We start from the raw sequence: 16,060 nt of genomic DNA, 5'->3' as shown, positions 1-16,060 counted from the left end.
AGGGCTGAGAATACAAAGTCAAAATAGAAACTGCTCTTTAGGAGCTTAATATTCTAACAGGGAGATATAATGGGCATAAATAGGCATATATAAGATATATATATATATATATATAAGGTAGATGAAGGTAAGTTTAGAGAAGATACTAGTACAGGTATTGATATATTCTTTCATATGCTGCAATAATATTTCATTATAGTCATATACCACCATTTTTTAAACCACTCAGGTATACTCATTTTGTTTCCTGTTCTTTTCTATGACAAAAAGGTTTCCTATAAATGTTCTTTTTAGGTGTATTAGTTTTTTGTCTTTTTGGGGTAGATGTCTAGTAGTGGTATTGATGGGTATGTAGAGGCTTATAGCTTTTTGGGTACAGTTCCAAATTGCTTTCCAGAATACCTAGGCCAGTTCACAATTTGAACAGTTTATTAATATGTCTGTTTTTATGCTTTCCACTAATTGGCATTTTCCATTTTTGTCATCTTTGCTAATCTAATGTATGTGAGATGGAGTCTTAGAGTAATTTCAGTAGTGATATGGAGCATTTTTTCATGTGGTTGTTGAGAGATGAGAATGACTTCATATTATCACAATTTTTCTCTTGGGGAATGGTTCTTGAATATTCCATATATACCTTTTAATTTGTTGTTGTTCAGTCATTTTTCAGTCCTATCTGACTCTTTGTGGGCCTATTTGGAATTGTCTTGGCAAGTATACTGGAGTAGTTTGCCATTTCCTTATGTAGCTCATTTTACAGATGAGGAAACTGATGCAAATAGGGTTAAGTGACTTGCCCAAGGCCATACATATCTGAGACCAGATTTGAATTCAGGAAGCTGAATCTTCCTGACTCCAGGCTCAGTGCACTATCCACTGTGCCACCTAGCAGCCCCTTGAAAGTCAGACCCTTATCAGGAAAATCTCCTGCAACAATATTTTTCCAGTTGAGTTATTTTTGTTATTGTTAAGGGCTAAAATTCTAGCTAGTCTGTCTAAAATATCTAATGAGTGGTCGCCAATAAATTATAAGCTTTAGCAAGAGTTAGACTTTTAAGCGTTTATTAAGGAGAATAAGAATTTGATAAAGAGAGAAGAAAAGGCCTATATTCCTATCTATTAAAGTGAGAGCACATTTCTAGCTCCCCTCTCCACCAGCGTCCTCAGGAAAGAGAGCGAGACTGAGCGCCAGTCTCTTCCTTCCTCCTCCCACTCGCCCACATCACTTCCTCATGCCAAAGAAAAGACTCCTGGTCTTGCCCTCAAAGACCTTCCCTTCATGGGCGGAACTCTTCTACAGTAAGTCTCCAGCAGGTGGCGTCATTCCAATCGTCACATTATATAATCAAACCCATTTTATCTCTTGTTATCTATGCCTCTCTCTAGCCTTTGTTTGGTCACAATTTCCCTATTTATTTGTAACATGACCTTTTGTGTGTGTACATTACTTAAGCTTTTGGAGCTTATTAGTGAATATGGTGTGAAATGTTGATCTTATTCTTGTTACTTCCCAGTTTTCTAGCAGTTTTTGTCACATACTTGAGTCCTTACCCCAATAATTTGTGTTCTTGCATTTATTGAACACTATAAACCCTTTTAAATGCTACATTATTGAATTATATTGGACTGCTCTTGAATACTGTAAACCTGAACAATACTTTGTTTCCTTCTGGATCTATCAACTGTAGTGATTATGGGGATTTGTGATCATTGCTTGCTTTTTCACTGTATTGCACTAGTTTCTTTGAGCTGAATTGAAAGAGATGTAATATTTATAGCTGCTCTTTTTGTGGTGTCAAGGAATTGGAAATTGAGGGTATGCCCATAAATTGGTGAATGGCTGAACAAGTTGCGGTATATGAATGTAATGGAATACTATGGTGCTTTAAGAAAAGATGAGCACGTGGATTTCAGAGAAACCTGGAAGGACTTGCATGAACTGATGATGAGTGAGATTAGCAGAACCAGGAGAACATTGTACACAGTATCAACAACATTGTGTGCTGATCAACTGTAATAGAACTTGATTGTTCTCAGCAATACAGTGGTCCAAGATAGTTCCAAAGGACTCATGATGGAAAATGCTCTCCAAATCCAGAAAAACAAGAACTGTGGAATCTAAATGTAGATTGAACCATACTATTTCTATTGGTTTTTTTTGTTGTTTTTCTTTTTAAAGTTTTTTCCTTTTTGCTCTTCTTCTCTTATAATATGACTAATGCAGAAATATGTTTAATGTGATTGTACATATATAACCTATATCAGATTACTTGCTGTCTTGGGGAGGGAGGGAGAAAAATTTGAAACAAGAAATCTTATAAAAACAAATGTTGAAAACTATCTCTACATGTAACTGGAAAATAATAAAATATTTATATGGGGAAAAAATAAAACTAAAAAAAATTTTTTAAAAAGAGACTTAAGGGGGCAGCTAGGTGGCGCAGTGGATAAAGCACTGGCCTTGGATTCAGGAGGACCTGAGTTCAAATCCAGCTTCAGCCACTTGAAACTTACTAGCTGTGTGACCCTGGGCAAGTCACTTAACCCCAATTGCCTCACCAAAAACCAAAAAAACAAAAAGAGATTTAAGAATTTTGTAGCATTTAGGCTTTTTCTTGCTATGATCCGTAAAAAGATGAGCTTTCTTAGAGTCAGTTGGGGTATACCTGTAGTCAGGGGGAAATCTTATTGCTTCTAGACTATTCCTTTTCATCTTGTTAATTTTGTAATTCCCTCCTTCCTTGCCTATTTTAAGCTTTTCTATTTCTCTTCAAGCCTCAAGGTACTTGTCTCCACTCTTGACGGTTTTATTTATCTTTTTGTTTAGACCTGTCATTTCATCTTCTGGATTGTTGTCATATGTTGTCTCACTAACTAAATGGTACCTTCTTTAGGATAGAGAACAGATGTCTTCTATCACATTCATTCCCCTCACATCATGCCTCATGTTAGATACTGAGTACATTTTGATTGCATGAAATAATGAAAGGAATCAGTTATTCTTCTCAGATAAGATTTCCTTTGTTATAATCACATCCTTGAACAGTGATTGTGGAAGACTAATTTTTATTTTCACATTCAGTGAAGGGTTAAAGATTTGCCTTTATCTTTGACAGGCTCTGGATTGCTTCACAGCAATGCTATCTAAGCAATCAAGCAGACTGAAGATGGCAGAGATTATTGGGAGCAAGTTAAATATCTCCAAGAAGAAGGTGAGCCTTGAACTTCCTGTTGTGATCTTTATTTAAATCAGTTCTGATGTGCAGTTGTTATATCTAGTTTGCCAAGTGTCTCTTTTGCATCATCACTGCCCCCTAAACTTTTCTGAATTGTTGATGGAGTTTCCTATATCTGTGTCAGGCAGTTTGGTCATCATATATACCTCTGTTTATGTTCTTAAAATGTAATTTGTTACCTACCAAGTATATGCCTTGTTATCCACTCTTGGTTTTTGTATTTTTAATCTGTGTTTTAGTTAGTCACTTCTTTTTTTTTTTTTTTTTTAGTGAGGCAATTGGGGTTAAGTGACTTGCCCACAGTCACACAGCTAGTAAGTGTTAAGTGTCTGAGGCCAGATTTGAACTCTGGTATTCCTGAATCCAGGGCCAGTGCTCTATCCACTGCGCCACCTAGCTGCCCCTAGTTAGTCACTTCTACCCTAAGCATAGTTTATGTTAGGTTTTATAATCCTGTAGAGCAGGGAATGAGGTAATTTTTATATCTTTGGGTGCTTAGAAAAGTGATAGATAATGATTATAAGAGTATCCAAAGAAAAGAGATGAACCAACTTCACTCCCTGAGCACCTAGAGGTTGGAATCCTAACTATTCTGGTATGATATCATGAGAATCATTTGGCCAAGAGTTGTGGTCCTGGTTCCAGAAAGTTCCTTGTCTCCTTTTGGTGCTGTTTTCCATTGAGGCCTTGTGGTAGAGCTAAGTATGGGGCAGTTTTTCAGGATTTTTGGACAGAGACATAAGAAAAATGTTTTATAAGGATCATCTTGAAATCTCCAATTAGGAAAACAGTCTAGTCTAGAACAGTGGTCTCTAAGTCCTTTTCATCCAGCATCCCTCTTAGTATAAAATTTTTGAGCATATCCTTCTGCTTTCTGTATGTGTATGTGTGTTTTTGATTACTTACAAATTATATGCATGTACTTTGGTACTAAAATTTTTGCAAAATATAAAACAAACACAAATAGAACTGTTAAAAGGATGAGGTAAAGATCAGATTATATTTGATCCTAAGTGAGCCACTGGATTTCATTTAGTAGGAGAGTGATATGGTCAGACCCCTGTGCTTCAGGAAAATCATTTTGGCAGCTATGTGGAGGGTGGATTAGAGAGAAAGGATTGTCTAGGCTGTTGAAAATGTGGTTCTGAACTTAGATGATGGCTGAGTGAGTGGGCACAGGAGATGTGTATAATTGACTTTATGGGGAAAGAAATTACAAGGTTTCGCTACAGGGTGAGCATGAATGAGAAGTCAAGGATGACACTAAGATTTCAAACCTCAGTGATGAGGAGGGGCGATATCCTTTATTGTAATAGCAAAGTTCCGAAGGAACGAACTGTTGTAGGAGGGGGACTGTGGGTAGGAGAGGTGAAAGATAATGAATTTTGTTTTGGATATTTTGTGTTTGAGTTGCCTATGGGACATCTAGTTTGAAAAGTTCAATAGGCATTTGGTGATGTGTGAATGGATCTCAGGAGAAACCTGGGCTAGTTTTATAGTTTCAATTATGTACGTAGACATGATAATTGAATCTATGGGAGCTGATAAGATCACCAAGTGAAAGAGAATAAAAAGAAGAGAAAAGAAGGCCTAGGACAACTTTGAAGGACACACACGATTGGGCAAGACATGGATAAAGATGTAGCAAAGGAGACTGAGTAGGAGTGGTTATAAAGGTAGGAAGAGAATTAAGAGATAGTACACTCACAAACACCCTGAGAGGAAAGAGTTAGAAAAGATGGTCAGCAGGGTCAGATGTGGCAGAGAGTTCAAGAAGGACTAGGCCTGAGAAAACACCATTAGAGTTTTCAGAGCAGAGGGTCTCCACTCATCACTATGGGCCATGTGTCTGTTTTGGAGCTAGATATAGCAAGAATACTACTTGAGAGCGAGTTTCATGGTAATATCCTAGATAACCAGAGCGTAGTGGCTGTGGAAATGGAGGGGAAGTTTAATCTGAAGCACAATCCCTTTTCCCCACAGGCTGAGTACTTCTGTCAGCTTTACAAGCCAGAGATCGTGGTAAATGAATTAGAAGTGGAGGTGGGCAGAGCACGACTGCTGCGCATACAGAGTCCAGCTGTCCAGGTCCAGAGGTAAAGTCAGCTCCTCTTTGTAAAACTGCCAGTTTTTGAATGGAGGTTCTAACCATCCATCGTTTTGGTTTTGTCAAGACCCCCTACTACATTTTCATTAAATCTAAGAGCTGAATTCTGTAAGTCTCTGGTTTACTAAGTGTTTTCCATGCTCTTATTTTATTCCCACAGCCATTTTGTGAGGTAGGTGCTGCTGTTGTTGGTCAGTAAACCTTTTTAAAGAAACACTATGAACCAGGTACTGTGGGAGGTAATAGGGGAACAAAGACTAAAATGAAAGGTGAAAAACAATGTGTGGATATGTAAATAAATGCAAATACGTACAGCCTAAACAAGGTAATTTTGGGAAGGGGGAGTAGGTAAAAGGATGAGGACAGAACTTGTGGAGGGCAGTGCTTGAGCCTCTTGGAGCTTGCTTTTGTGGCATTCTGGGAGGCAGAGGTGATGTGCAGCTCATTCTGTTGCTTACTATTGTTTTTTTGGTTGGGCAATGAGGGTTAAGTGACTTGCCCAAGGTCACACAGCTAGTAAGTGTCAAGTGTCTGAGGCTAGATTTGAACTCAGGCCCTCCTGAATCCAGGGCCAGTGCTCTATCCACTGCGCCACCTAGCTGCCCCCTATTGCTTAATATTAAAAGCCCCATTTTGCTGAGACTTGGTTCCATGTGTTTTGCCTCCTAGTACAGTGTTCTTGCCACTCTACCATGGATACCTATTCCTTCTTACAGTAGAGGAGCAGGAGGTGGTGGGAATATCACAGGAGGCCGAAACCAGAAGACTTTTGTCACCCTAGACATCATCCATCCCATCTTTCTGGGCTTTCTTCATCCATAAAATTTGGATGAAAATAACTTTCACCATCTATCTCATGTGGGGGCTATGTGGCTCACATGATAGGTAACAAAGAAGTAAAGCAGTATACAGTATATTAAAAGGGAAAGGCAGAGGAATTGCTGCTTGGCATCAGTGGAACCAACATCAAGGAGTTCCCTACACCAATGAAATCACAAATCTGGACCCTCCAAAAAAATTAGTAACATTTAAGTATTCTTTGTCAACTAGAATGTGCTTTTGTGATAGTGCATGGTTACTCACTGTTCTGTGGGGTTTTGTTTTTTAGTGTATCTGTGGTTTATGGGTTTGAGGTGGACCAAATTCAGGAAAGCAATTATTGGGGAAGGTTCATTATCAGTTATTGATAAAAGTCTGTTGCCTTGTTAGCGTGATTTGAAAATAGCTTTTATGTCAAACAGAAAATTGGGGTACTTTTCTCTTCAATTTTCCCCCCTTAATAGAAGTTCTGTGTTTGTGTGAAAATAACTCCTACCTTTTTTTTTTTTTTGACTCAGGTTTGACTAAATAGAACCAAAGAGCAAAAATATGGCAGGCATCAGAAGCTAATATCTAAGTTTCCATCTGTTGGAACAGACCTAAAAGAGCAAAGGGATAGGCAGAGTTCAAAGTCAAGAACAAGAAAAAGTATCAGATGCCCTTTAAAAGCAATAGAGTAGGTAGATGGTCAAAGATAGAATAGACAAGGTCAACTCTAGGTAGCACCTCATGAAGCTAAATATGCTTCATCTGTAAATCAGGCTGTGACTTTAAATAAAGGTGTTCAAATTCAGATTCTGATTAAAGAATTCAAAGGTCTCCCAGGGCAATATAAAAGCACTTTTCATTTCACCTGGTGTGCACTGAGTCCTCACAAATCATTGTGTTGCTTTGGGGAAAATGCTGAATTTAAGGTCAGTAGAGTTGGATTTAAATCCCAATTCTCCAATTTATTAGCTAGGTAGACTTGGCTAAGTCACAACTTCTCAGGCCTCAGTTTCCTCTTCTATAATAGAAAGTTAGACTAGACAATGACCTCTAAGGTCCCTTCCAGCTATAAATATGATGATCCTGTAGTCATTGAGTAAGATATTGTTGGGAAAGTATTCTTTTATAAAAGTAGCACTTCTAGTTGTGTGACCCTGGGCAAGTCACTTAAGCCCAATTGCCTTGCCGGAAAAAAAAAAATGAACTTGAGGCTCAGAGGTTGAAGGATTTTCCTGATGTCCAATAGCAGGTCAGTGGCAGAGCTGGCACTGGAAGCTATAAGGTGACTATAAGTTTAATAAAGGCTCTTGATACTATATAGAGCTCTTGGAGCTGTGCTTCACAAGTTGTCCAGTCTAGACAAAACCCAGGTCCTCCAGGCTGGCCTCTGTTTTTCACCATTGCTGTCCACTTTTTCTCATTAGGGAGAAGCTCACTTTTGCTGCTACTCGTCCAGCCTCTATACTGATGGAACAGCTTGCTGTGTGTGTCAGCAAAGGGGAGCCAGTTTTACTGGTTGGTGAGACAGGCACTGGCAAGACCTCTGCTGTCCAGTACTTGGCTCACATTACAGGTAATAAGCAAGCTTGAAGATGGTTCTGTGCTCATAGGATGTATTTTTCAAGTGGTAACCACTTTTTTCATGTGTTCTTTGAAGGTCACCGTTTGAGGGTTGTCAACATGAACCAACAGAGTGATACAGCAGATCTGCTTGGCGGGTTAGTGGATTTTCCAGACACTTTTAAAATTTTTATTCTCTGTTCTGTTGCTTGGTGTGAGATAGAATGCAAATTTAACATTTTAAATGTTACATTTCCAGTTCTTTATAGAACCACTAAGCAAAACTTGAAAGGACTATCCTCAAAACACAGATCATCCCATCCTAAAACATCATTGGTTTGGAACAGGGGCATGCTCTGTGCATTAAGAAGTGATCATAGCCTCTATTCAAAGATCAGACAGTGCGAAATGGAAACCAAACAACCTTTTATTCCATATAAATCAAAATAGAGAGACAAATAATAATTATTACAGAGATGAAGTAATAGAGAGATAGAGACAATGAGGTTTAGGCAGGAAGTAGGCTTATTGCTGCCTGCCCTTGGATTCACTTTGGTTGTGGTATGTGTTATTTCTTATAAGGTCCTTAAGAACCTTATAAACTAGTCCTATGGAAATACTACATTCCTACCTTCCCTATTGCTTTTTTTTTTTGGAGGGGGGGAAGCTTGTCAGGCTCATGAGTAGAAAATTTTTTCTATTTTGAGAAAATACCCAACTGATAAGATGTTTAGGCTTTTAAAATTAAATATATTGCTAACTGGAAAATAATAAAATACTTTAATTTAAAATTAAATATATTGTGATTTATTCCATTAATATTAGATAGTTACTTAGAGAAAAACTTTAAAGGAATAAGCACCTTATTTAAATTAATTAGCATTTTTGCTTTTTTTAGACATCTTTTTTTGGGGGTGCTTTTTATTTCTTTTATCTCTTACCATTGGCATTACTTTGATGGAGCACTGTCCCTTTGTTTAAATTCTGTTAAATTTGTTTTATGTTCTTTTGATGTCTAGGATGTTTCTTTCATGCTTTGTTTCTGGGATTTCTTCTTTAATTCTGTCTTTTTTTGTCATTTGTAGTAGGTCATTCATTTAAGTTGGTCTCACTTAACAGTTTTGTTTCTTAAATGTCTGTGATGTTGGATGATCCAGTTACAGAGGTGCTTACTCTGGGTATTTGTGGAATTTTCTAAGTTTTTGTCAGATTTGTCCCATGTTGCTCTTAAAATGTATATCCTGCAGGCAAACTTTTTAATTATTTCATGTTCTGCATATAAATATCATTGATTTCTTAGCTTTTTATCAAACATAGAAGATAAACCCTATCTAATATGAAGTTACCACATGATAGATGGCCTTTGAAAGTGGATTTTGTGAATGGAGAAGACCTAAGTTCTTAGGTGCCTTTTTTTTCCCACTTGATTTTATTTCATTCATATATTCTATGAGTTAATGTAGTCACTGCTGTGTTTGATAACTTTATAATATTTCATTATGTGACAATTATTTTTTTTGTGTTTCCCCTATTGTTAGACATTTGGACCATTTATTACTTACCTTTAGTTTGAAATAATTCAGTCTCCATTTTAGTCTTTCTCTGCTGCAAATAATGAGCAGTAATGTCTCAAGTCATTTTATATGACTTCATCAAGTAGCAGTCACTTCCACTTAATTTTTTTATCCGGTCTTGAAATATAAATTAATCTATATGGAAGGGAGGAGAATTATACTTTGAAATTTAGAAATATTACTGTAATTAATTTTTTCCTATAATTTAGTTTTTAAATATGAAGTGTTATTCGGCAACACCCTAATTTCTAAATTATTCTCTGCTCTGAACTCAGTTTTCTACTATCTTTGCCTTTTTTTTTTTCAGTTATAAACCAGTGGACCACAAGCTTATATGGCTGCCCTTACGAGAAGGTTTTGAGGAGCTCTTCACCCAGACATTTTCCAGGAAGCAGAATCTTACATTTTTGGGGCACATTCAGACCTGCTATAGACAGAAACGTTGGCGAGACCTGCTCAAACTAATGCAACATGTACATAAGTCAGCCCTCGGCAAGGAAACAAAAAACAATGAGACAGGTAAAAGAGCAGCTATAGGGATGGGGAGAACATAAAGCAAAAGGAATAAGTGATATAAAGAAAGATGTAGTTTTCAGGTAGCACTATCAGAACATAAAATCAGTTGCAGAGTTACTACTACTTCTTGGCACAATTCTACAGCAAATTTTTTTCTTCTAGAACAGTGCTATAGGACCTCCTCTGGTGACTGAAATTGACAATTAAATGAAAGTCATAGATTTTTTGAATGGAGGACAGTTATTTGCAACAAATATTGTTAATGGTGGCTGAACTCATAAACCTGCCAAATAACTGTTTGAATGGCTTTCAGAAACTAAAGAATGCTAGCAAACATGATCTGTGTAAAACTTTGCCAGTGATTTTTTGAAGGTGTGATGTGCTTTTCCCTTCTGAATCTTGGAATGGGTGTTCTTCAGCCTACCTAGAGTCTAGCTGTGGGCTAATTTTGGAGTCTTTCCTTAACAGCAAAAATGGAAGTAGTACTTGCTGCTGCTGCCTTTTTTTTTTACTTGCTTCTTTATAATTCTTTTTTTAATTCATTTTTAAATTTAATTAAATTTAATTTTATTTTATGGGGCAATGAGGGTAAAGTGACTTGCCCAAGGTCACACAGCTAGTAAGTGTCACGTGTCTGAGGTCAGATTTGAACTCAGGTCCTTCTGAATCCAGGGCCGGTGCTTTATCCACTGAGCCACCTAGCTGCTCCTTCTTTATAATTCTTGGGGAAGAAGGGGGAATCTAAATTGCATACCATATCATTTGGAAGTGGTGGTGGTAGAAGGGAAACTGGTCCAGATTAATGATTTGATCATTTCAAGGAACTCTTGGTGTTAGAAACTACCCCTACTGATGCAGATCATCATGTCCTCTGTAATTTGTAGACCTAAAGTATTGCCTTGGGCAGTGAAAGTTGATTGTGCTGATGGTTGAACAGCTAACTTTTCTGAATCCAATACCTGCACCTATGTTTACTATACTATACTGCCTCTCAGCTTACAAAATATTATGTAAGGGGCAGCTAGGTGGTGCAGTGGATAGAGCACTGGCTCTGGATTCAGAAGTTCCTGAGTTCAAATCCAGCCTCAGACACTTGACACTTTCTAGCTGTGTGATCCTGGGCAAGTCACTTAACCCCAATTGCCTCACCAAAAAAAAAAAAAAAAGATTCTGAAAGTTGACCTTTAGATTGATTTTCTTTTTCTATTGTGTTGTCACCCAGAAAAAAACTGGTTTACCTCAGAGTTAATTGGGAAGTTATTCTAATAAAGTGTCATCTTTAAAGCTCATTGTATATGTTTATAGGATCCTTGGATTGTAGATTTAAAAATGGGGGGAAACCCACAGAGCATCTAATTTGATCCCCCTCATCTTTATGTTTGTGTCCAAATCATACCTTAATGCCACATGTTGTGGATTAATTTTCAAATTTCTCTTTTTTTCTTAGGGTTACTGTTAAAAGAAAAGTGGGAAGCATTTGGACTGAAACTCAACCATGCTCACCAACAAATGAAAATGACTGAAAATGCCCTCCTGTTTGCCTTTGTAGAGGTATTTGACTTTTGGTTATAGATCACTGCAGCATGATTGCTTGACTCCTAAACTGATTTTGTGGTCACACTTAAGTGCATGATAGAAATAATCAGAGAGAGTTGTGGGTATGTGTTAAACTTTATCAAATTTCCTTAATAGGAAAGGCCACCTTATAAAATAGTCATGAGCATCACTGCTGTCACAGACTTAATGAGGGAAAATTAATACAGACAATGGTGAAGTATAAATATAAATACTATACTTTGTACAAGTCTACCTGAAATAATTATATTAATTTTTAACATTAATCTAATATTTCAGCATTTCCAGCCTATCAAGAGAGAGAATTGTTCACATTGGCCTAGTCCCCCGATGGCCTCAGACATGATTCTACCCAGGCCAATTTGTGGTAACATTTATAGGAACTTTGAATGAGGAAAAGATCATAATAGATTAAAATACAGTTTTGGGTTAACATTCCAAAACAGTAATCACTACTCCGTCCTTTCTTTGTCTACATCATATTGATCTTCTCTAGAGAGTTACATCCCAGTACTTTCTGGGAATACAGAAAGGGAGACCTCTCTCAGATGGGTCAATAGCCCAGTCAGTTCAGATCTAAGTAGGACTAGAAGTAATCTTTGTTTAAACTTAATTTCTGCCCTTTATCCGTTTCTCTAAGAGAGGTCTCTTGTTTGCTACCTGATCTCCAGGGGAAAACGACAGAGATAACGAAGGGCATTGAGTTTATGCCATTTGAGAACTGGTTGAAAGAACTGAGGATCTTTAGCCTGAAGATGACCAGAGTTGATGAGGAGGTGACCATGTATCTTCAGAAGGATTAAAAGTGCTTTATATGCTTCCAGAGGGTCAAAATAGGAATAGTGGGTAGAAGTTGCAAAACAGCAAATTTAGACTTGATGTTAAGAAAAATTTACTAACAATTCAAGCTATTTGATAGTAGAATTGATTGCTTTGGTAGATAGTGGGTTCTCCCTCATTAATAATTTCTTTAGCAGAGGCTGGACTGCCCGTTGTCATCATCACCATCATTAGCATTTATATAGTGAGGCAAACAGGTTAAGTGACTTGCCCATAGTCATAAAGCTAAGTATCTGAGGCCAGATTTGAACTCAACTCTTCCTGACTCCAGGGCCAGCATCCCTCCACACTGTGCCACCTGTCTGCATATAGGTGTGTGGGTCATCTGGTAGGCAATGGAAATTAGGGAGAATATAGTAGAGTTTCATATCTCTAGACTTGTTAGTGAGAGCAGTGATGCTGGTTGTTCTGTGTTTCTTATCTAGTTGCAATAGGCTTTTTTTGGGGGGAGGGGGCAGCAGGGTAATGAGGGTTAAGTGACTTGCCCAGGGTCACTCAGCTAGTGAGTGCCAAGTGTCTGAAGTTGGACTTGAACTCAGGTCCTCCTGAATCCAGAGCTGGTGCTTTATCCACTGCGCCACCTAGCTGCCCCCTGCAATAGGCTTTTAACCTTTTTCTGTCTCTGTATTTTAGGGTACCCTGGCACAGGCAGTAAAGAAAGGAGAATGGATTTTACTGGATGAGATTAACCTGGCAGCCCCAGAAACATTAGAATGCCTGAGCGGTTTACTGGAAGGATGTTCTGGCTCATTGGTTTTGATGGATCGAGGAGACACAGGTAACATGTTATTGCTAGTGCCTTTATATACTGCTGCTTGGCTTGTTGGTAACTTTAAGAGAATGATTCTTATGGTAAGAGATGCAAAATGAGGCTTCATTTATTAAACGAATTTTTATTGACTGCCTCTTATGTAGCTATTTTTGCTCTAGCATCTCTGTGGTAAATAAGGAATCATTCTCCCTCTCTGGCACTGAAATTTTCTCATCTTCAAATTAGGGATATTGTCTCCAAGGTACTTTTCAGCTCTCCATCCTGTGCTTCTGTGATGCTTTGTTGAAGAAACATTAAAGTCTTTTTTTTTAAGTATTTTATTATTTTCCAGTTATATATAAGGATAGTTTTCAACATTTGTTTTCACAGGATTTTTAGTTCCAAATTTTTTTCTCCCACTCTCCCTTCCCTCCCTCTTCCCCAAGACGGAAAGCAGTCTGATATAGGTTGTATATGTACAGTCACATTAAACATATTTCTACATTAGTCATCTTGTGAAAGAAGAATCAGAACACAAGGGAAAAACCTCAGAAAAGAAGGAAAAAAAAACAGCCACAAAGTAGAAGCAGTATGGTTCAATCTGCATTCATAATTCACAGTTCTTCTTTTGTGGATGTTGAGAACATTTTCTATCATGAATTCTTTGAAACTGTTTTGGATTGTTGCACTGCTGAGAAGAGCCAAGTCTATCCCGATTGTTCATCACATAAGAAACATCAAAGTCTTGACATAGGATTCCTGCCCTCAAAAGGGCCCATTTCTTATTTGAGGACATAAGAAGTGGACATCTGAAAAGCTAAATGCTAAAAGAATGAATAATGTTATTAGCCATAACATTAATTTAATCAGTGCTTTTAATAATTAATTATGAGCACTGGGTTGGAGGTACCAAAGGCACATATTTGATTGCATTCCAGATGAGGGATATGGACAGTAATTGTCATGGTAGGTGAGAGGAAGAAGAATCTCACTGTGGCCAGGCAAGGTCAGGCTGAAAGTAAGGAAGCATTCAGGTGGGACTAGAAAATGCTTGGAACCAGGTGACATTGACATAGTATAGTGGCTATCAGAATTCACACCAAGCTGCTTAGAGTTGTCATGAGAACTGATGGATGCTTCCTTTCCCCTCTCAGAACCACTCACACGACATCCTGACTTTCGTCTGTTTGCCTGCATGAATCCAGCTACTGATGTGGGGAAAAAAAACCTGCCTCAGGGAATAAGAAACAGGTAAGTTGTATTGCCTGACTGCTACCGAGGACACTTTAGAAACAAGCTGCTTTTCAGAAGCCAAACTCTGGGTTTTGTTGGCTTTGGATCCCACATTAAAACCCTTAACTAGTTTTGTGACTTTGGGCAAGTTACTTGACTTTGCTGTGCCTCAGTTTTCTCATCTATAAAATGAGGGGGCTGTACTCTGCTTCCAAGGTCCCTTCTAGCCTTAAGTCTGTGGTCCTGTGAAAGGCAGAATGTTGCCTACTTTGTCAGGCGGTAGTCACTGTCTTTATTGCTTTTACTTAACTTTTTCCTTTGTTTCTAGGAAAAACTTGTTGCAGAAATAGCTAGTTTTTAATTATGAATACTTTAACCTTTTGCAAAGTACTTAAGATTTTTGTAAACCAGACTTATTTTTTAAAAATTACTTGCTACTCTTTCTTTGATGCAAATCATCATGTTTCTCCCACTTTGAAATTTTAAAACACATTTCAGAATTTTCAAATTTCAAAACGTGGAGGTTAAATTTCCTTTGATTCAAGCAGATGCACACATGTATATTTTTGTCTTTTGCTCATCTTCTGTGTCCTGCTGCTGCTAGTTAGCTTCTGGATGTCTTTATGATTAGAGAAATAGAGTAATAAATAGAGACTTCTTCCTTGCTCTGTGGGATTTATCTAATATTTCCTGCCCCTAAAGACTGACTCACTCAACGTAGGGCTTGGGAAAGAGATGATAGTAGCCTGTTCGGTGGGGTTTTTTTTTGTTGTTGTTGTTGTTTTTATTTTTTGTGAGGCAATTGGGGTTAAATGACTTGCCTTGGGTCTCACAGCTAGTAAGTGTTAAGTGTCTGAGGCCAGATTTGAACTCAGGTCCTCCTGAATCCAGGGCTGGTGTTCTATTCACTGTGCCATCTAGCTGGCCTGCCTCGCCCCCCCCCCCCCCCCCCCCCCCCCCCGTTTGGTTTTGATAATAGGCCATACTCTGTAAATTAGGCTGCTGATTTATCTACAGGAGACCTTCTAAGTCCTCATGGGTTTACCAGTAGAATGTTAACAATGTGCAAACTTTTTTTTGCAAGGCATGACTTAGAAATAAATTTCAAAACATTTTATTGTTTTGGATGACTATTAGTTCTATTTAATTGGTGCAATTATTAGCATCTTGTTCATTAAAGAAAGAGACCTAGTAGTTCCAAATCTTAGAACAAGACTGCAAAGCAGTAATAGTCAAAACAAATGGGTATTGGCTTAGAAATAGGTTGATCATTGAAACAGGTTAGGTCCAAAACATACACACTCAAACATAGTAGCCTCATATTTGATAACCCAGAGATTTCCATTATTGTGGTAAAAACTCACTATTCTACAGAAACTGTTGGGAAAACTAGAAAACATTCTGGCAGAAGCTAGGTATAGACCAACATCTCACATCCTGTTCCAAGATAAACTCCAAATGGTTACATAACTTAGACATAAAGGGTGACATCATAAATAGATTTGTGGAACAAGGAAGAAATTACCTTTCAGATCTATGGATAAAGGAAGAGTTCATGACAAACAAGATAGGCAGGATCAATGATGGTAAAGTGCTCAGTTTTAATTGTATAAGATTAAGGGTTTTTTATTTTTTTATTTTTTTTGTTATTTTTGCGGGGCAATGAGGGTTAAGTGACTTGCCCAGGGTCACACAGCTAGTAAGTGTCAAGTGTCTGAGGCTGGATTTGAACTCAGGTACTCCTGAATCCAGGGCCAGTGCTTTATCCACTGTGCCACCTAGCTGCCCCCTAAGGTTATTTTTTAAAGAATTAAAATGGTTTTTTATTTGGTGCTAGAGAAAGTGACTGAGGCATAAGTCA

At 37.8% G+C, this 16,060-nt stretch overlaps 1 protein-coding gene across 1 annotated transcript in view; it reads left to right on the top strand.

The window, feature by feature from the left end:
- The window catches only part of MDN1 (midasin AAA ATPase 1), a 173,275-nt gene that overhangs the window by 40,136 nt on the left and 117,079 nt on the right, over positions 1-16,060 (top strand). Inside the window, exons 12-19 of the mRNA XM_044000235.1 lie at positions 3,117-3,212; positions 5,220-5,332; positions 7,575-7,723; positions 7,808-7,868; positions 9,592-9,803; positions 11,248-11,351; positions 12,849-12,993; positions 14,121-14,217. Of these exons, the coding sequence (XP_043856170.1) occupies positions 3,117-3,212; positions 5,220-5,332; positions 7,575-7,723; positions 7,808-7,868; positions 9,592-9,803; positions 11,248-11,351; positions 12,849-12,993; positions 14,121-14,217 (977 nt within the window). The remainder of the gene's footprint in view (positions 1-3,116; positions 3,213-5,219; positions 5,333-7,574; positions 7,724-7,807; positions 7,869-9,591; positions 9,804-11,247; positions 11,352-12,848; positions 12,994-14,120; positions 14,218-16,060) is intronic.

This window comes from Dromiciops gliroides, chromosome 4, assembly GCF_019393635.1.
Source record: "Dromiciops gliroides isolate mDroGli1 chromosome 4, mDroGli1.pri, whole genome shotgun sequence".
Classification (NCBI taxonomy): domain Eukaryota; kingdom Metazoa; phylum Chordata; class Mammalia; order Microbiotheria; family Microbiotheriidae; genus Dromiciops; species Dromiciops gliroides.
The sequence above is the reverse complement of the archived record's forward strand: the minus strand, read 5'-3'. Positions and strand labels throughout refer to the sequence as shown.